The 22,323-nt window shown below is 43.4% G+C and overlaps 1 protein-coding gene across 1 annotated transcript; it reads left to right on the forward strand.

Annotated features, from left to right (window-relative positions):
* Positions 1–559: 559 nt before the first annotated feature.
* LOC119882359 (extracellular calcium-sensing receptor-like) lies at positions 560–4,928 on the forward strand. The gene is made up of 6 exons (XM_038692374.1): positions 560–750; positions 918–1,215; positions 1,375–2,169; positions 2,348–2,575; positions 2,652–2,775; positions 4,024–4,928. The coding sequence occupies exons 1-6, from the start codon at positions 575–577 to the stop codon at positions 4,926–4,928; spliced, it is 2,526 nt and encodes an 841-aa protein (XP_038548302.1). The 5' UTR covers positions 560–574.
* Positions 4,929–22,323: the final 17,395 nt, after the last annotated feature.

Consider the following 22,323-nt stretch of genomic DNA (forward strand, 5'->3'; position numbering starts at 1 on the left):
AATTTTACAGTTTTGATTCATTTTCACCATTGTCAGCTGCAACAGGCTGTATTCATTTTTAGTATGGGTATGTTGTGTTTACAGTGTGTTGTACTGTCCCCTAGTGGCCCAAAAAATAAAGCAAAAAATCAGTTAATTCTTTTTTAAATAAGACTATACTATTGTGAGGCATTAGGTGAGCCTAAGGAGTCTAATTTTCTCAACTTTACAACAACTCCATCCAACTCCAAATTCAATTGTGCCCTCCATACATTTTAAATATTAATGTAAAAGAGGGAAACCTTTTTGTACAAAACAAAGCATATTCGTATCTGTTGACAGTTATATGTTACACATTAGTTATACATTATTTACTCTTCTTTTTTGGGAAACTTCCTCCTCATGCCTCACTTTGTCAGCCCACAGAGATAAATGTTCTATTATTATTTTTTCACGCACCTCTAAAATGTATAAATATCAGTGCAACGTTTTTGATTTACATTAAGCTAGAGTGAGTGGTTTAGCACTCTTCGCCAGAATGACATCCACACAGAGGTGGCCAGAGCAGGGTTGGGCACTCTTACAACTGTTTTTGATGGCATCTGTCTCTCAGGCTGAGGAGCCAGTGTGCAGGCAGAGAGGGGATCCTGAGAACCCCCTGCTATTTAAGGATGGGGATATCATGTTGGGGGGAATGTTCTCTTTCCACAGCACCTGGGAAGATAGACAGGATAGCTACATGCACAAACCACTGCCAATGCAATGCACCAGGTAAATATACAATATAAATCTTTTTAGATTTAAAATATGTAAGAGGAAGTGAGCATGATTCAAAAAAGCTAAATATTTGTTGTTATGTGTAGTAAAGCATCAAATGCTTGCATTTACTATATTACTGTTGCTTACAATTCCAACAATTTATAACTGTCTGCATCAAGTTTGCATTTCAGAGAGTTCCAGTTTGCCCAGGCTATGCTCTTTGCCATAGAGGAGATTAATAACAGCACAGAGCTACTGCCTGGCATATTGCTAGGTTATAGGATCTATGATGTATGTGGCTCCATTGCAAGAGGTGTGAGGGCTGCTCTTGCTTTGGCTAATGGTAATGAAGTGGTATCTGCATCCTCCAAGGAACCATGTACCAGACCTGCCCAAGTACAGGCCATTATGGGAGACACATCTTCCTCTCCTTCCATGGCTACAACTACTGTCATCGGACCCTTTCACATCCCACTGGTGGGTAAGACAGGTAAAAAATGAAATGATATTTGTGAAAAAAGTAATTATTCTCTAATTCTTCAAGCTGGTCATAGCAAAAGTGAATTGTAGTGTGCTGTGTAAATATTTCATAATTTACATCTTTATCTTGGGATATCAATTATTTTTCTCTTTTAGATTAGCCACTTTGCTACTTGTGCTTGTCTCAGCGATAAAACCAAATACCCATCCTTCCTCAGAACAATACCCAGTGACTACTACCAGAGCAGAGCCTTGGCACAGTTGGTCAAGCACTTTGGCTGGACTTGGGTTGGAGCTATTAGAACAAATGATGATTACGGGAATAATGGCATGGCCACATTCACAGAAACTGCCCAGCAGCTGGGCATCTGTTTAGAGTACTCTGTACCTTTATTTAGAACTGATCCACCAGACAAAATACAAAAGATAATGGAAATTATCAAGGCTTCCACTTCCAAGGTGATTGTTGCTTTCCTTTCTCACTTGGATATGGATATGGTAATACACGCGTTGTCTCAACACAACTTGACTGGGTACCAGTGGGTAGGCAGTGAGGGCTGGATCTTGGATTCCCAAACTGCAGCCATGGATAGGCATCACATTCTGGATGGTGCCATAGGCCTGGCCATCCCCAGAGCACATGTCAGTGGCATGAGAGAGTTCATGTTGGATGTGAAGCCACTCAATTCATCTAGTAATTACATTTTTACAGAGTTTTGGGAAGCATTATTTAGCTGCAAGTTTGAGCAGTCAGAGTCATCAGCAGGCAATCAGAGAGAATGTACCGGACAAGAAGATCTGACTGGAGTGCAAAACAGCTTCACTGATATGTCACTCATGCCTATATTTAACAATGTCTATAAAGGTGTGTATGCTGTGGCCCACACACTTCACAGTATTCTTAACTGCAATAAAACATGTAACAGCACAGCGCAGCTAGATCAATTCATGGTGAGTTGAAGACCAGACTTAAGTTGTTGTTTTTACATTAAGTCACATTTACAAACAAAAAAGGTTTCAATTGTGAAAAATAAATTGTGCAGTCTGTTTATAATGCTTTTGAGACAAGATGCCTATATGACCACAATATTTGTCAGATAATGATTTATATTTATGCAAATCTTCTTAGATATTACAGCACATAAGAAAGATTCGGTTCAAAACAAAGGAAGGAGATGAGGTTTACTTTAATGAGAATGGAGACCCAGCAGCAAAGTATGAAATTATAAACTGGCAGCCAACAGAAAATGGCACTGTGGACTTTGTTACAGTTGGTTTTCATGATGCATCTTTACCTGCAGACAAACAGCTGAATCTGCAAAATAATTCTTTCATTTGGGCTCAGAACTCAAAACAGGTGAGTCACCGTGGGATTAAAAATAACACAAAGTGAATGCCCATGCATTTTTATCATAGTTGTTTCGTCCATACAGGTGCCTTTGTCAGTTTGCAGTGAGAAATGTCCCCCGGGAACTCGTAAGGTTCTCCAGAAGGGAAAGCCTTTTTGCTGCCATGACTGTTTAAAATGTGCAGAGGGAGAAATGAGCAACATTACAGGTGCAGTAATAATTTAAAAGTTTTATTGTTCACACAAGAAACTGCACAGTTTTTTTTATATGATTCAGAAAGCATGGGGGGATTTCCTGCAGAGCATATATATATATATATAATCCGTTTAGCAAACCCGATATCCTACACTGATACATAAGTTAAAGCACCAATGTGAAATATCTTTGCAACTCGTGTGTTTTAAGTTACTCCATTTTCATTGTATACAGAAGAATTTAGAAAATCCCCGGGATGATTGGGGCAGTATGTGCTGCTTTTATGCTATTATAACTGAGGATGAATGGCACATGAAAAAAAAAACATTCATTAAATTGCAGACTAAAAGCAGAGGGGGGGAATATGGACAGAGATGTGGATATAACTGTGGATGTGTCAACACAGAATATAAATTAACATTAGATCCAGACCAATCCTCTCGGTGTGTTGGGGGATTTTATGAATTTATTTATTTAATGAATGAAGTTACACTGTTTGCCGGAACACACCTCATTTTAAGCCCAACACTCCCATGGGCACAAGTACATTTGCTGTTTAAACAAAAGTGGACGCTGGGCATGAAAATGACAACTGTGTTGACCCAAGGCGGAACTTTGCGCCGCCTTGGGTCAGGTGCAAAATAGTGCCTGTTGTGTCATATCAATGGGCTAAGAAGGGAGGGATGGTGGCATGCATTGTCAGCATCAGTGTTAATCATAATTTGGTACAACCACTAAGTCACACTTTTAGAAATTATTAAATATTAGGTTAATTATAAAGTACTTTCTAATTAATATTTTAATTAGAATATTTAAATATAGAAGAACTATGGGTAATGAAATGGTCATTAAAGGGTCAGCTTACTCAAATTGCAAAAAGTATTTTCACACCTCGCCCTGATATCAGTTAACTTAAATGCAGTAAATGCCTTGAAAGTGAATTACATTATAGCTTTGCTACAGGATTGTACATTTCAATTTGAAAAACACAACAGCATGATACCTTTCAAGAAAAAAAATATATAATGCTTTGGTTTTAAGAAAGAAATTAAAAAATAATACTGTATCTTTTATTTATAACATTCAGATATAAAATACCATGCAGCTGTCATAATGTTTTCCATTTATTATGTGGTAATCATAATATCATAATCCTATATTGTAGTGTCTGTCTTGAAGGCACAGAAAAGATGCAACATAGACACAAAAAAGGACAAATGTACTGAGCTAGCCTAACACTTGCTTCAATATTACTTTTCAGATTCTATCAGCTGTGTGAGATGCCATCCTGAGTTTTGGTCAAATGAGAGAAGAGATGCCTGTGTAAATAAGGAGGCAGAGTTTTTGTCATATGAAGAGATTATGGGAGCACTGCTCACTGCTGCTTCCCTATTTGGAACATGCATGACTGCTGTTGTGGCAATAATTTTCTTCAGATACAGGCAGACTCCTATTGTCAGGGCCAATAACACTGAGCTGAGTTTCCTGCTGCTTTTCTCCTTGACCCTGTGTTTCCTGTGTTCTCTAACGTTCATCGGTCGGCCCTCTGAGTGGTCCTGCATGCTGCGACACACAGCATTTGGCATCACGTTTGTCCTCTGTATCTCTTGTGTTCTGGGGAAAACAATAGTGGTCTTAATGGCCTTCAGGGCCACACTTCCAGGTAGTAATGTGATGAAATGGTTTGGGCCTGCACAGCAGAAACTCAGTGTTCTGGGTTTCACTCTCATACAAGTCATCATATGTCTCCTCTGGTTAACAATTTCTCCTCCGTTTCCATTTAAGAATTTTAAGGAGTTCAAGGACAAAATCATCTTAGAGTGTGCTCTGGGCTCAGCTGTAGGCTTTTGGGCTGTACTAGGTTACATAGGACTTCTGGCCATTTTATGTTTTATTCTTGCTTTTCTGGCTCGGAAACTGCCTGATAATTTCAATGAAGCCAAATTTATCACTTTTAGCATGCTGATATTCTGCGCAGTATGGATCACTTTTATCCCAGCGTATGTCAGTTCTCCTGGGAAGTTCAGTGTTGCTGTGGAGATATTTGCTATTCTGGCTTCAAGTTTTGGACTGCTCATTTGTATTTTTATTCCAAAATGTTTTATTATCTTACTTAAACCAGAGAAGAATACAAAAAAGAATATGATAGGGAAGGGGGCAGCATAATGTACATCCATAACCATAATCCTTCTTAAATCTTAAAATAATATGGTGGCAAAGGCATTTTAGAGCCATTAGAATTTTTGTAATACTTTGTTAACCAGACTGTCAAGTAGACATCTATGTTTATTTTAATGAAGACTTATGTTGGACTACTGTGGCATTTTTCCACTCTATATAATTTTATTTGTGACTTAACATTCAGATGATGGTATTTAAGAAAATGTTATATACCATCATATGCAGGGTGTGTACTACTGGGGAGCCAGGCTCTAAAATACTGACAGCATGATTTATTGACATTAATTTCTATATCATCATGATCATGTGGATCGTCAGACTTCTTCCAGTCACGGAGAAAAGAAACGTCAGGTCCCAAACACAGCCGCAGCTGTTGATGTTAATAATAATTATCATCAACAACAGCTTATTATAAGAAGACAAGCATGCCTGATACTTTCACAGTCAGCCTACATGCTTGCAGCTTTTAATGATTCATCAGTAAGAATCACAGTCTGCCTTCTTATTTATAGAAGCTGCTAAGTTCAATGGTTTGCTCTAAACTGCATCTTGTTGTATTTTATGTGCAATGACAATAAAGTCTCTATCTATCTATCTATCTATCTAGTCATCGTCACGTCACCCGTTGGTTTGTGGACTGCCGTTTTGAAATGTCGAGTTTGGCAGATAGGCCGCCACCATGTTGATTTTTTGCAACCAGCAGCACCGGGCATGACCATATTTGGATGAGAAGGTGGAGCTAATGGCACTGTGTGGAGCTAGCTAGCTTGCTTAGTTAGGTGCAACTGTAATTCACATTAACTGTCATTTTAACAGGAATGACAATTTTGTCTAGCAAACAACAATCCTAAAACTAAATGTACTCACCAGAGAAAGTGAATATCCAACTCCTAATACGCTTTTTCAGTGGCGCTGGTTAAATTCACACATTGCTATGGGTATAAGTCTCACTAGCCTGATTGACAGGTCACTATGGTAACGATTTGTCAATCATATCAATCCTGCCCTGAAGCATACTCTATGTTCTATTTTCCTCTAAATGGGACCATAATTTACTGAATAAACATCATATTGTATTGAAGAAGATATGACACTAGTGATTCAGACCATAAACTTATTAGGAAAGTGTTTACTGAGGTAATTATTCAGCTGAGAAGTAGGGTCATTTTACCATTATTTCTAATGGAGCTGTACTTCTTTTTGCAACCAGAAGATTCGCCCCCTGCTGGCCATTCAATAGAATGGAGGTTTAAGGGACTTCCACAGTTACGTTATCAATTAACATTTAGATTTTTGACATTTGTTAATCAATTCAGTATCTTACACGTCCACATCGCAATGCATCTAAGAATCTATACTAATTGATAACATAATGTTCACGGAACGCAAATGGCGGTACTTTCGGAACCGTGGAAGTGCAGCGCCCAGACAGTCGGAGATGTGCACATAACAGCGACCCGTGATCTCTGTTACTGGTCTCAGACCAGTGTTGCCCGTGTATTTGACGCATTTCGCCGCAGCTGAATGAATGACCACGCTACCAAAATTTCACACGCTCATCAATATGACTGTAACACTACTGATTTTCACTGTCACACTGTGCAGCAACACTCATTGCTGTTTTGGCTCCCTGTGTGTCCTGCGTGAGCAAAGCGAGTGTGTGGGCCAGCGAAAGAGAGAGAGCGAGTGGCAGAATGGGGAGAAAGTTTTCTTTTTTGGCTGCAATGTAATGTTAGATAAATTAGTACAGAGTAATGTTTATTAGTTGCGTGTCATTACCACCTAACTTGTTGAGGAATGAGAACGTCAAGTCCAAGATAAACTGGTGTCCTGTACACATACTGTACATCCTGATAGTTAAATTATATTTCAGTTTTCAGAGGAGTCAAACAACTGGTTGTTCAAGGAAGGACACTGGTGACCACAGAGGAGCTGAGGCTAGTTAAGTAAATTAGGGATGTAAACTAGTCCTTTTAAGCAATTGAGATGTTTGTTTTGGATTTTAATGTGCAAATTGATGCTTAGTAGTTATGAAGAAATCACATAGATAGTATTCACATTCAGTTACTGGGGTGGTTGCCACAATGTCTCCAATTGTCCACTGTATCTGTTAGGGCCTGTCCATAGGTCCAATATTCATCTGTGACAACATATGAGCCTCTTCTTACATGATGTTATATGGTTGGCAACAGGTCTTCTCTTGAGTGATCCTTGATGTAATTAAGTTGTGTTTTTGTGCTAAACTGCAAAATGCTCAAAATGAATACACATTGTTCATAAAGTGAAGTAACATAAATTAAAAAAACTTTTTCCTGTGCAAAACGTGTCACTTTACTTAAAGCAAACAAATACGTGTTATAAATTCTTATAATCAGTTCACTGTCCCCTGTAATATACTGTTAACTCTTTACTTAAAACAAAGACATGCTATATAACATTAAATATTACTATAAGCCATTATTCCATTTTATATCACAAATTCTAAATTGTGACTAAAGTGTATTTATGACGAGGTAGAGTCGATGATTATAATGTACAATGGAATATGGTGTATATGTTACCGAAAATTGCTTTGGTGTTTTGGTGCTAAACATTAACATGTGTGGTTCAAGAATAAAAAGAAAGGTCTAAGGCCGGCTCTGTTCCAGGGTGTCCAGTACCAGTAAAGCCGGCAGCCGTTCGGTCACTCACTGGCTTTGCGCACCTTCTCCAAGTGCATTGGGACGGCTCTGGAGCCATTACAGTGGGGAGGAATGAGGGTGCTGCTTTACTTGGACAACCTGGTGCTGTTAGCCCTCTCCAAGGAGGTGGCAGTCTTACAGATGTTGTACACCTGTCACACCTGGGTTTTATGGTGAACTGGGAAAAGATTCTCCTCTTCCTTTCCAGAGACTCACCTATTTCATCCTGCCATGAAGATTTTGGTTACAAGATAAAAAGAGAGAGAGATCATTGCTTATTACGTGATCCAACATTTCCCTCTCACACACACACACGCCGACACACACAGCAGTCCACTACTTGCCCCAGATGTCTGTGATATTACAACAGGGTTTAAGCCTACTCATACTAGGCAATCCGTTAAGTTTCAGTCAGCTGAAAAATGCCATCAAAGACTATTGCTCAAGGAGAGACCGCAATTCCGCCCTTTATGGTAATATTAAAGTGTTATTATTTTACGCACTGCTTGTCGCCCCTGGCACGCAGTAGCAAGCATATTGCTGTTCTAATTGGAGGATGCATCAAAAAGCCAGTAATACTAAACAAATAAGCTGCAGTCAATACAGAGTAATACAGTACCCGTGTCACGGCCTCAACCTGTTCGGTCAAAACTGCGCGAACAGTAGTGGCTGATGGTGGAGAAGTGCAGCCATCCTGTCAGTCATGTGATGCGCAGCGTATAGTTATAGTTCATTAGGAAAGTGTGTTCATTAAAGTCTGTTTATCTTGTTTAATGTAAAAAATAGTATGTACTAATTACAATGAAAAATACATTATTTGTGATTCAAAATAATGGTTGTTGATAAATGAATTAGGGACCCCCACAGATGCATGATTTTTCTGCTTCTATCGGGGCTCAGAACCTCCTTATGGGAGCTGAGCTCCCACTGGCTCCCACAGAACTCAAACCCTGCCCCCATCAAGCCTTTGGAGACAGCGGAGCTGAAATTTCTCCCCGCCAAATTTGCTCTGCTTTTGGCTCTGACATCAGCCAGGAGAGTCAGCGATCTCACTGCCCTCTCTGTGGCTCCCTCATGTCTCAGAATTCAGGGTGACTACTGCTGTGCTTTATCCTAATCCTGCTGTTATGCCAAAGAGCATCACCAGCTCCTTCAGGTCAAGAGTAGTTACTCTGACCAGTTTCTTCCCTCCTCCTCACAGGCTTGAGGAAGAAGCTGCATTCTAACTTCTCTGCCCGGTGACTGCAGTGTCATGCTATGTTGCGCGAATTGCTGCCTGGCACCATTCAAAGTGCTTGTTCGATGAGAGATGACTCGACAAGAGATGTCTCCTCTTCTGTGTTGTGGCGGGATGATGGTGGACGACTTATGCACGGCAGCCTCCTTGGTCCTCTCCGTTCTCATTTGTCCGTTTTTACCTGCGGGAAGTCTCCTGTTTTTTTTCAGCTTAATGGGGACTGAGATGTTTATTTTGTTGGCTCTGGGCAGGTGTGTCTGTGCTTGGTGGAACAGTATGGACCCAGTGAGGCAATGACTCATCCTGCTTCGCCTCTAACCCAATAGCTATAGCCTTAAAGCAAAACCTATTTGAAATAGACCAATAATTACGTATTGTAACTCCTGATTCTATGAGTATAGGCACAGCCCTCTTATGGGCCTCACTGGTCTGGCAGGTTCTCAGTGTCAAAGAAATGGCATTCTGAGAGCTGACTGCCTGCTCTGCCATTGCGCTGTTCAAAGCCACCAGACTCCCTTGACAAAAACAGTAAATATTACCTCAGTGGTACTACAGCAACTCCCATGTTCTGTTTCGTATAGGCTTCGCCTTCTAAGGCTATCGCTATTGGGTGTACCCCTATGCGCGCCTGCGCGGCACTGAGAAATTTTGTCTACGAAAGCAACCAGCTACGAAGAATCCGATGATGTCTTCCTCCTGGCCGGTGAGAATGGGGCTGGACAATGTCACCACTGTCCGGCTTTGTCGCATCTGCGAGACACGCTTCATCCTGCCGGGGGACCTCCATCCCCTATGCGAGTCGAGCCTCGGTCTGGCTCATGCTGACCGAGTGCTTACCCCCTCTCTGCTCGTTCCCCCGGCCCAAGAGTTCACTCCCCTGGATGAAATGGCCGGCGCTCTTAGTCAGCTGGTTAAGCAAGACACGGTCTAGTCACGCTTCCCTCCGATTAAACGGTACCAGGAGGGCGCCGCTACAGATCCGAAGGTTCTCCGGGCTCCCCTCTACACCTACGTTCCCTTCACCAAGGTGGAGGGATTTAAGGATCTGGGGTTTCCCCCAGTCCCTCCCCTGGAGCCCAACCTCACCACCTTCTTCGGGGTAAAGCCAGGCCAGACAGCGTCCGGACGGCGCCCCGTCCTGGCCTCCCAGGCGGCGCAGTGATTGGCTCGCATTGCTGACAGGACCCACCAGTATTCGTTTCAGAACTCTGCCTCTGCCAACAACATGGCGCTGTGGCAGAGTGATCTTCCCTTGTGTGTGCGGTGCGTCCTCTTCCATGGGACGGTGGGGGGGAGCGCCTGCTGCCTATGCTGGCGCTGCTTATGCTGGTACTGCTTGTGCGCAGTTGATGCGGTTGCTGTCGTGACCCCGTCGGCCTCTGTGCAGCTGTGATGTCCCCCATCCAGTTCCCTGTTTATTATGCATGGGTCGGCCCTCTGCCTCCCATGTCGCGCCATTTGTGCTTGTGCTAAGCCCGTTGTATATATACAAGGTGCGGACTGTTGGACAGTGGATTTCTTTTAGGTCCGGGACCTTATTATGCACAGATCAATTCTTTTCGGTCTGGGACCTTCAAAACAGGAATACAAAAGAAGAAAGAAGTATGAGTCCAGGACTCAGTACTAGACTTAAGTAAAAAGGGTTTTTACTTAGAGTTGTTTTTCCTGCAGCATTGTGGCAATATAAGTTGCATAATATGTGCAACTAACACTGTGGGGCGGCCGATTCAGATCCCACTGGTGGAACATCCACACCCAAGCAAACCATTTGAGCACCTGCAAATGTACTTCATTGAACTGACACCGTCGCAAGGGAAGACATTTTGTCTTGTCGTGGTTAATATGTTTTCTAAATGCATAGAGGCATTTCCAACATCTAAACTGGACGCAGCGGCAGTTGCAAAAGCTTTGATAAGCCAGATCATTCCTCGCTGGGGAATCCCAGCCAAAATCTCTGGTGATAATGGTACACCTTTCATTAGTGCAGCATTGAAAAGTGTAGGACAGTATATGGGGATTAATCTGAGGCAACATTGTGCTTATCATCCGGCTAGCGGAGGTGCAGTTGAGAGAGAAATAGCTTAGAAATAGATTGGACCAGTAAAAGGCAACTCCCTGACACCAGCCAATGTGAGGATGAAATGTTGAGATATTGTGCTAATTTGTCCTCTGTGCTTTCCACTGAAATCCACTCACAGGTCAAACACGCCACCCCAAAGGCCGCAGAGAAGAAACTGCATGATTTGGAGCCGGGGAACTGGATCATTGTGAAGGACTTCAGGAGAAAGAATTGGTGGGCTTGCAGGTGGAACGGTCCACATTAGATACTGCTCACAACAAAAACAGCAGTAAAGGTGGGTGAAAGAGCAACTTAGATTCACGCCACCCTCTGCAAACGAGTGCCAAAGCAACCAAAAGGCCTCAAACCAGGTGAAGATCGAGATCAGATCTGTGACCAATGCACATAAGATAGATGGACTGGCTCTAGAACTGGAAAACCTGACAGCCTTAGTGGAAGTGGGTTTTTCCACCCTCACACCCACTGTGCAGGGCCTCAGAAATGTGGCTTTGCAAAACAGAATGGCACTGGACCTAATGCTGGCGACTCAAGGCATAATTGGAGCAATTGTACATACATCCCAGATGTCTCAGACAATATGACTCATGTTGTCTCACATCTCAATGATCTACTGCATGAAGAGAAAAGACAGGATTCGCAGAACTCTGGAGGATGGGACATGGGGTCGTGGCTGACAACAGTGGGATGGAAGAATGTGCTGATAAAAATGTTGACCCCACTGTTTGTCATTCTTGGTGTTTTCCTCCTCCTGACATGCTGTGTGATCCCTTGTGCTAGATCTATAATTGCTGCAGCAATTAAATTATCAATGGGTCAGTATATGCATCTACCAACTGAGCCCGCTGATTCAATGGAGTGGATCCCACCTTTCAGAGGGGAAGAAAGTGAAGTTTAATCTGAATAACTTCTGAGTTTCTTATTTATCTTCTGGATTTTTGAATCATTAGTCTTTGCAAATGTAATGATGTGTATCTAAACACAATTTGCATAATTACAAATGATTACATTGTGTTTTATATTTTCACATTCTTATATTTCTTACATTGTATTTTTATTCCTTATATTCTTATATTCTCATGTTCTTATATTTTTACATAATCACCTTCTCTGCAAGTACTGCCGAAGTTACGTGAAATGTTTGTATTCTCATTATGTTGTGTTAGCATAATATTCTAAAAGGGAGTAATGTAATGGGAATTCCATGAGAACCACCTCCAACACTGCCATGTAACTAATCTCACTATTGAGAATTTGATGCGACTTTGACATCACTGTAGAGCAGCTGTTCTGCTTTAGACGGAGCCACGGTGAATGAAAAAGATCCACAAAAAGCCTTTGTCAAACATGTGGCTCTCTTCCTTCTCTACCTCGCTATCATCTGCTCACAAATTCCCTTTCTTATACTTAAAATCCACCGGACCGGAGCTCTCTTCTGAGATAAGTGCATGCTACATGTCCGAGCGGACACATTGGGGAGAGAGAGTGTGAGTGAGTGAGTTGTGGGGCAGTTGCATTGTACAGCTCCAGAAACCATAATGAAACTAACAGAAAGTTGTGAATACTCGTCATAATTCGGGAGAAATGTGACCCGTGAGAGGACATGAAAAATGGGAGTCTCCCACGAGCTAACCGGAGCTAACCTCTGTTGCTCCTTGTTTACTTCTTTAACCTGCAACAGTGTGCTGTGACATGGTGTTCTTCTGCGCATGTGGGTCACTTTCAGGCCGCAGACAGTTCACACTGGAGTCTGATATGGGCCACATTTAAACTATAATGTGAACTGTCAAACAAAAAAAAATCGGATTTGGGGAAAAAGTCGGAATTGAGCATTAAGGCCTGCAGTCTGAACGTAGCCTTAGACTGGCCAAGTCAATCACCTGACCTTAATCCAATAGAGCATGCATTTGACCTCCTTAAGAGGAGACTGAAGGGAGAAACACTCCGAAACAAACAAGAACTGAAAGAAGCTGCAGTAAAAGCCTGCAATAGCATCACAAATGAAGAATGGATTAGTTGTTCCATTACTTTTGCTCACCTAAGAATGCTGTGGTCTAGTACAAACGGTGATATGTCCTAAGTTGTTTAACACATCTAGATGTGAATACCAGGAAATAAAAGCTGAAATTCTGAACTCTTGTCTCATACTTTTTATGAACAGCACTCAAAAGCATCACCACCAAGGCTAGATCCTGCTCAAAAATCTGCTTGGTCAAGGTTTATCATGCTGACAGTCCAAGTAAGGTTCACAGGGTGTATGCAGTACTAGATGACCAAAGCAACCAGTCGTTAGTAAAATCACAATTCTTCAATCTGCTAGACATTAACAGCAGTGCATCCCCCTATACTCTCAAAACATGCTCCGGCTCAGTGGAGATTGCAGGGCGGAAAGCAAGTAACATTATAGTGGAGTCAGTTAATGGTAAAACCAAGGTGAAACTTCCTACTCTGCTAGAATGTAACAACCTACCTGACGACAGATCAGAGATCCCAACGCCTGAGAGCACTAAATATTTTCCTCATCTTGCTCCTGTGGCCGATAAGATCCCTCCTCTTGACACTAGTGGTCCTGTTCTCCTACTAGGCAGAGATATTTTGCGCTTGCATAAGGTGCGTGAACAGCGTAACAGGCCTCACCACTCACCGTATGCCTAGCACCTTGATCTTGGCTGGGTCATAGTTGGGGAGTTACGAGGAAGTTAATGCCTACAAGACACATGTCCTTCAAAATGGACGCTCCTCTTTCCTTGAGCCATGTACCAACAAGATTCACATAACAGAGAAAGTAAAGGGTCCAGTGTAGCCTAGTCTTCAAACTTCATCTTACAGCCAGGAGATCTTTCAGGAGACATGTCGAGATGGTTTGGGGGAATGTTTGTTTCAAAAAACACCCGAAGATGAGAACCTAGCCATGTCAGTAGATGATAACAACTTTCTCAAAATAATGGAAGGCGAAGTGTACATGGATGACCAAAATCACTGGGTCGCACTACTACCCTTTCGTTCACCTCGCAAGCCCCTTCCTCATAACAGAGAACAGGCCTCCCAGAGACTCTCCACTCTCCAACGCTCATTCAGAAGGAAACCTGACATGAAACAGCACTTCTTTGACTTCATGCAGAAAGTCATCGACAACCAGCAGGCAGAGCCGGCTCCTCAATTGCAGCCAGGGCAAGAATGCTGGTATTTACCTACCTTCGGCGTCTACCACCCGCAGAAGCCTGGGAAAATCAGGGTGGTATTCGATTCCAGCACAGTGTTTCAGGGAACGTCATTGAATGACCTTCTGCAACACACCAGGGCCCTTCTAGCTGAGTCTAACTTACGACTTCAAAAAATAGCCTCAAATACTACAAAGGTCATGGAGGCCTTTCCTCTGTCAAGGACTGACACCTTAACTGAGCTGGAACAGATTCACATTCAGCGAACATACGTTCCAGTCTCCATCTCATGTTGCAAAACAATCGACTTATGCGTTTTCTCAGATGCATCTACTATGGCAATAGCGGCTGTAGCCTATCTGCTTGTTTTGGACTCTGATGGAAAATGGCATATAGGTTTTGTAATGGGAAAAACAAAGCTGGCTCCTTACCCCATGCACACTGTTCCACGCCTGGAGTTGTGCGCAGCAGTCTTGGCAGTCGAACTGGCAGAACTAATCCAATCTGAAATAGATGTCAAGTTGAGAGCAGTCAGGTTCTACACAGACAGTCGTGTCGTGCTGAGCTACATCCACAACAGATCAAGAAGGTTCTATACCTATGTAGCTAACCGAGTAACTCGCATTCGGAGCTCCACCAAACCAACACAGTGGCAGTACGTGCAAACCGATGAGAACCCTGCGGTAAGCCGCTGGAATCGGCCTGGTTCTATGGTCTCATAGAACCAGGCCAAGTCAGGTAAGCCGCTGGAATCGGCCTGGTTCTATGGTCTCATAGAACCAGGCCGATTCCAGCGGCTTACCTGGCCTCATCCAGTTGGTTCTTTGGCCCTCAATTTCTATGCCAGCCAAACAGACATCAAGAGGATGAGGCAGAATCATTCGAGCTTGTGCAGCCAGATACAGACAAAGACATTCGGCCTGAAGTCACCTCTTTTGCAACCAAAGTCACAGAGCAGTCTCTTGGATCACAAAGATCTGAAAACTTCTGTACTTGGAAGAGTCTAGTAAGAGGCATGACAAGTCTCATTCATGTAGCCAAGTCATTCTCCAGTGAGACTAAGAATGATGAATGTAAGGGATGGAATCAATGTAGGCAGCTACACACCACAGAGCGCTGTCAAGCCAAAACAAGCATCCTCAAGGCAGTGCAGGAGGATGTGTGTCAGGAGGAGCTAAAACATATAACCTAGGGCATCAAAGTTCACCACCAAGGCCCTCTTGTAAAGTTGGATCCCTTCCTTGACGAGAATGGACTGCTTAGAGTGGGAGGTCGGATACACAAGGCAGATCAGGAAGATCAAGAGAAGCAGTTTGCAGTTTTACAAAAAGAAAACAATCAGTATTTCAGTAAAGAAAACACTCAACCTGGAGTCAAGACTACTGAGTCTTATTGTTGATGTTCACTATCTGTCTAACAATACAGGGACGTATCTGCCAGGACAGAATATTTAACATTTCTTGTTGCAAGCTGTTTTTCAGAATATTTTTAACAAAAGCTTTCAAAAAGTGATGGAGACCTGTCCCCAGTATCCCCAGTGTAAATGACACCTATCTGTCAATACTTTTAAATGTCCCGCCCCATTCAGGCTGTGATTGGTCGGTTGACATTGCCAAGCTACATTCAGCACACGGCTGCTTGAAAGGCACCTGAGCTTCTCTTCTCCCTCGTCTCTCTCCGCCGACAGAGATTATCAGACAGGTTAAAAAGGGAACAGGTGAGCGTCACGTAGAACCCAGAGAACCTGATAAGGAGAGGGCAGAGAAGGGTACCGGCAGCTTGGGAGAAGTCCCGGGATTGAAAGAAAATGTCCCGGTACGCCAAAGAGTAAAATGTTGAGGTGCCAGTACTGCATACCAGGGCATTCCGGCCCACTTCAACCACTGACCAGGGTTGAGAGGTGTCTCTTCCTCTGTGGTGTTGGATGGTGGGAGGACGGTGGATGATATCTGCATGGCGGCCTCCTGGTCCTCTCCATGCTCTTTCATCCATTTCTACCTGTGAGGTGTACTAGTTGACTCACTCAGTACTGAGTGTTTGTCCTCTGTGGATCAACCGGATAGGGAGGAGGCCACTGTTCGCGCTGGTCCTGCTGTGTGCACATAGGAGCAAACCCAATAGCGATAGCCTTGGAGGGTTACGCCTATACTCATAGTTACAATACGTAACTACCGTTTCACCTGCATTGATACAGGTTACATTTCTGTTACTGAGGTACTCATCCTTGGGACCCGTAACATATGCACTAAATGAAGGAACAACATTCAGCTCATTTAGGCATAATTTATCATTTTGTCATTCATTGTTCACTATATTTGCAGGAATCTCAGTTCAAATCTCCACAAGATTCCATATCTCAAAAAAAACTTCCTCTTCTGAATCCCAGCAAGTAAAGAAATACTGAGTTTCAATACAAAAGTTGGCCTATGAAAATAAAACCAAGCGATGCCTCTTGCATCTATTAGACAAGCTTAGTGTTTCTCCGACAACACCAAGGTTACCTCCCTGGTCCAGCCGGTGCTGCTGTCACTCTTAGGACAGACTGACCCCCACGGGACCTTATTTTGAAAGAAATATTTATGGGAGTCAGTGGCAAGAGACAACTTATTTTTGTATCTTGTTTCCTGAATTACACGTTCGTCAATTTAAAAGATAATTTTGATTGCCAAGAAAGCCGCAATTTGTTGTAAAATAGTAAAGTAATATTTTGCTTTGCAAAACTGCTCAATGAACTTCAAGTACATCTCTCGTCATGTTAAAGATTTAATGCTAGCGAACATTCATTGCTTGGTTGCTACTAGCTAGATAACAGCTACGTTCTGTGCACAAATGGATCTCACCTGATGCGTGTGACTTTCTGAGAGGGGTCCAACTGCAGACCTCCACTGTCAGGCCACCTCCACTGTCAGGCCGGTCAGTTTTTTACGTCCCCACAGGACGTAATGAACCCGAGCCCCGACCACCACATCACCTAGTGACAGAATGGTGGGACACCCCTGAGAAGGTCGCTGGACCAATAGGGGCTTGGCCTGACCATTCACACCTGCACTGCCCTGACTTCTCACTGAAACGTCAGGCACTGCCAGTGTATGTTCCTCCTCTACACTCAGTAGTCACCAGATCCTCAGTTTTCAGATCCTAGGTCGCACTTGCGAGCTGGATCCCGAGAAGGAGCACGACATATCAAAGAGATAGAAATGCACAAACTGGCACAGTAAGGGCCAAGATGCCATTGTGCAGATCTCTTTTAAACACCCCGCTGAAAAAGGGTCGTAGACACTTCCACACTTCCGAGTGGAATGTGCACGCACCGCTAAGGGTGGTTCTGTTCCCGCCCGTGTACAGGCTTGGGAGATTCACTCACAAATCCAGCTGGCCAGGCTCTTCATGGACAGGGTTTTACTGACTATCGCTATCACTGAAACAGACAAACAGCTGACCAGTGCATCGAATGGGGGCTGTGTGCTCTACATAGGATGTTAGCCTAGCACACATGGACACAACAGATGGACTCTCACCTCCCTGCACTCTTAGTGGGGTAGGGGGGTAGAAAGCATCCAGATTTATTGTCCTGGACCTAAACATGCTCCTTATGTTCTAAAGAACAAAGGAGGTTTATTGTCTCAATCCAGCTGCACTGTGGACACCAAGAACCAGCATGCAGCTGGGGTGAACAGCTCACTCACCTTCTTAGCAGAGGTGAGAGCAAGGTGCAGGGCTGTTCAAGAGATAGCATTTTCAGTGAGGACTCCTCCAGGGGCTCATAAGGTGCAGATATTAGAGCCACCAACACAAGCAGCAAGTCCCACTGAGGCGCCGAGAGACACGACACCGGTCGCTGTCTTCTCACACCCTGCAGAAAGCGTATGACGAGGGAGTGGGTGAAGACTGTTCTTTCACCAAACCCCCTGTGACAGGAGAGACAGCTGCAGCACGACAGCCCCTTCTCCTGTCAGTGAGCTAGCAGTGTCGACACTGTCGTGAGTGCATGGGGAACGCAGAGTTAGCTCGCATTGCTGCATTGTGTCATCGTCATGGCAGCAGCCCTTTATTTGGCTGCCAGGCGATGTAGGCGACCCCTTGCGCAGGCTAGCAAGGAGGAAGCCCAGGTCCTACTACCATCTCGCTCGGCTGCCACCAGGAGAGCGACAAGGGACATGGGCTTCTGTCCCAGTGGTTTGACTAGCGCAGCAAAGATGCACTCCCACTGTCTCCCTAGAGCATAGCAAGGAGAGCAGATAATTAGCTTAGCATCGGTGAACGTGCAGTTTTGTGGAGACTGAAGCGCATTACGCACCAAGCCGAAGATGGAGGGGGTTTGGTGGGGAGGAGAATGCTCTTTAGGCATGTACTGTATTTAATCAGTTGAACATTCACAGCATTGTAAGTGTGTACACAAGCAGCACATGAAACACAAATGCATGCGGGACACATAATGGAGGGAGGAGGTCTGGTGGTGTGCATCAGCCTCTGTCCCCCTGTCACCCTTCTTTTTTTTTTTTTTTAAATAAATAAGGATTAGACTTTTCCAAGGGCTGCAATCGAAAAGGCCGTGGTGTCCTAGAACGCACCATGGGCCGTTTTCGAAAGGTTGAACTGGTCGTGGTGTCTTAGACGGCCGGAGTTGGAAAAGGCCGACTGGGCTTTGAACGCACCACAGCTGGTGTGACTGTGGTTGACACGTCACCAGGTGTTGACATCAGCCTCAAACTCGCAGCTTCCATGTGAAGCAGCGGTAGGGTAGACAGCCTCGCCTGCTGCAACAAGCGCTACGAGCCGCTCATGGATGAAACAAAACCAACCGAAGCAGCGAGCGATCTCTTTCGTCCCACTATACCAAGAAAGACCGGACTTTGGCTGTCTCTATCAGGCTATAGTGGACTAGCCTAGCTGTGTTGTGACCGCTCGGTGAAAGAGATGTTGGCAGGGCTTTCACCGCCGGTGAGCTAGCAACGTGCCCTTGCGAGTCCTCGTGGGCGCGCTGGGAATGCAGAGCTACAGTAGACTGCTGCATTGCCCAGTTTCCAGGGTAAGAACAGCTCGTTTCTCAGCTGTCACGTCGTGGAAGCGGACCATTATGGCCGCGCGGACTCGGTGGTCAGGCTAGCGAAGTAGACGCCCGGGCCTCACCCACCCTCTCTCTCGGTACTGACCGGGAGAGGGGCGTGGGCCGCGGGGCAAACCATTAGCGCCGGTGAGTGCAGCAGCGCGTTCAACATGGGATGGGGGTTGGTGGTGGGGAATTAGCACTTTTAAGAATGTAATGTGTTTCTAATAATCAGTTTAACATTCACAAGCATCACCCCAGTGTACACACAAGCAGCACATGTTAGAACAGTGGCTTCATGAACACAAGGCCACAGGGCGAACCCTTAGCCTCACCCCAAAAGTTAACGTTAGCTCTCTGATGAGAGAAGTTAACTTAGCTCTTTGAGGAATGTAATTACATGTTTTACTCAAAAAACGGCTTCCACATTCTCAAAAGCCTTACCGTAGTTTTACACAAGCAGCACATGTAAAACAACGGCGTCTTGAACACCAAATGGGGGACTGTGGCTGCGTCAGCAGGCCTCTCTCCCTCCATAACTGTCACTTGGCCAGTTGCTCCCTTCCCCAGCTGCAGGTGGCTATCTTGCCCGGGTGCAAAGATAATTTTCTAGAAGCGGCGACTCCATCCGTGGAGGTGGTGAATTCAGTGAGCAGTTCGACATTTGCTGAAGAAACAAGGATGCTGAGGCAGTAGGGACACTGCTATTTATATGTCACACACGTATCGGTAGCGATGTCCTATTGGTCGGCTACGTGCACGATAAAATTTCAGTGGGCCAGTGCGTGATTGGAGGAGGTAGTACCCATAGAGTCCAATAGAGGGCGAAGCCTGTGTGAGATAGAACGTGATGCATTCTCAGTTGTTTTGCTACTCTACACATCGCGACAGCGGTAGGTGACTGGTTAGCATTATCCAAAACATTGAGTAACGTCTGAATGCATTGCTCTTGGTGTATGTTTGTTGTAGTTTGAATCAGCTGTTTTGGAGCAGTTAGATATTCAACACTCATGGTTATTTAAACAGTTATCCACATAAAGATACTACTCCTCACCAGAGCCACTGTTGACATATCCTAATTTGCGTGATTTAGATGTACACATATTGATAGTGGTAGATATTTTGATGGAAAATGCTAAGACCCATGCACTTCTTTTTAATGTTTTGGATAATGCAAATCAGTCACTGTTGCCAACTCCTTTCTAACTGTGTAATCTGTGTGTGTACAGTGAATAAACATTCAAACAAAAGTATTATTACATAGGCTATTATCTCCATTTTAAAAAATGGGATATTTACAAAATTATCGATACAGGTATGTTGTATCGCATGTGTGTTCATTTTTACGGATTGTAAAGTCTGATAGTCCACATAGTCCAGCAGGGTTCTAGTTACGGTCCATAAGGAGGGCCTGAGCTCTTAATCATGCATCTGTGGGGGTCAGTAATTCATTTACCAACAACCATTAGTTTTGATCACAAATGTACATTATATTAATAAGATAAACACACTAAAATAAACACATTTCCCAAACGAACTATGCTGCGCGCTGCATGAATGTCATTACGACATGATTAATAATAATTAATATGATACCATAAAGGATAGATTTACGGTCTCTCCTTGAGCAGTAGTCTTTGTTGGTTTATTTCAGGCGTTTAAAACTTAAACTTTGTTGCAGTATCACACACATCTGGGGCAAGTAGTGGGCTGCTGTGTGTGAGAGAAAGTGTTGACCACGTAATGAGCAATGAAGTCTCTGTCCAGGCTTCTATTATTTATTTATTAATCCCCGCCAGTAACGTCCGTTATACTACAGAATCCCACAAAGCTCAAATTTTACTCCAGTTTCCACAGTTGTCAGTTTTTCCTATTAAATTCAGCTCATTGAAGTAAAATGCCATGGTATATTATTCTTCAAAGGTAAATTATGAATGAGAAGTGTGTGTGTGTTTCTTTAAGGATGACTGGAAGAGAGGCTAAGTTACACTCTTACTCCACGACAATGTTTTTCTGTGAATGTGGCTAGCTGTATGGACGGAATTAACGTCATATTTTGACAAAATCCCTCCCCCTATGTCTTCGTGATTAAACTTTATATAATTTAGATTAACTGTATATTTTTGAATGCGTTTCCTGTCAAATCGCACTTTTATTTTGTTGTTTTTGCGTGTATTTCCTTTCGTCACCGGCAGTGGTGGTGGCCTGACAGAGGAGGTCTGAAGCAGAAGTGGCCTGACAGCGGAGGTCTGCAGTTGGACCCTCTTGGTGGACTTTCTTGACATTTCTGACAATTATATTTTAACATCATATTTGTAATTCATTGCACAATTCAAATTTAAAGATTTGTTGTCTCTCGCCATGACTACCATACATGACACAATCGCGTGTGCTGATCACTACAGTAATTTCAGACCATGGCTATTAGAGATGCGCAATATTATTTGATTCCAACTGTCATTACCTCACCCTGTCTCTGTTGCTCATTCATTTTCACCGCTGCCAGCTGCAACACGCTTTATTCAGCCAAACAAATATAAAAACACACTATACACAACCTGCCTGTCACCAAATGTCAGAAGAAGTTAGTGAACATGGTAGAGCATTTAGCAGCTAAAGAGTTGGTGACACAGCTAAACAGTGACAAAATATTTGACATATTCATCAGGTAGACACAAACATGACTCTAAATTAAACATACAGTCTGGTTGGTCTGTAATTAAAACATTTAGTACAGTTTGTTGTAGTGTCCCCAAGTGGCCCAAAAAATAAAACAAACCTTTTTTTATAAGACTATACTATTGTGAGGCATTTCAGTGAGCCTAATGAGTCTAATTTTCTCAACTTTACATCAACTCCATCCTGCATTATTGTTCAATGTATAATTAGAAATTCAATTGTGCCCTCCATAAATTTTAATTATTAATATAAAAAAGGGAAAACCTTTGTACAACACAAAGCATATTTGTATGTTTTGACAGTTAAATGTTTTCTTTTTGGGAAACTCCCTCCTCATAGTGATGTCAGATAAAACATCACTGTACTATTATTACTTTTCATGCTCCTCTAAAATGTATAAATATCAGTGCAAGGTTTTGTTTTACATTAAGGTAGAGTGAGTGGTTTGGCTCTCTTCGCCAATATGACATCCACACAGAGGTGGCCAGAGCAGGGTTG

This window comes from Micropterus salmoides, unplaced genomic scaffold (assembly GCF_014851395.1).
Source record: "Micropterus salmoides isolate LMB-PRFRI ecotype aquatic unplaced genomic scaffold, ASM1485139v1 Ms_hic_scaffold_3, whole genome shotgun sequence".
Taxonomy (NCBI): domain Eukaryota; kingdom Metazoa; phylum Chordata; class Actinopteri; order Centrarchiformes; family Centrarchidae; genus Micropterus; species Micropterus salmoides.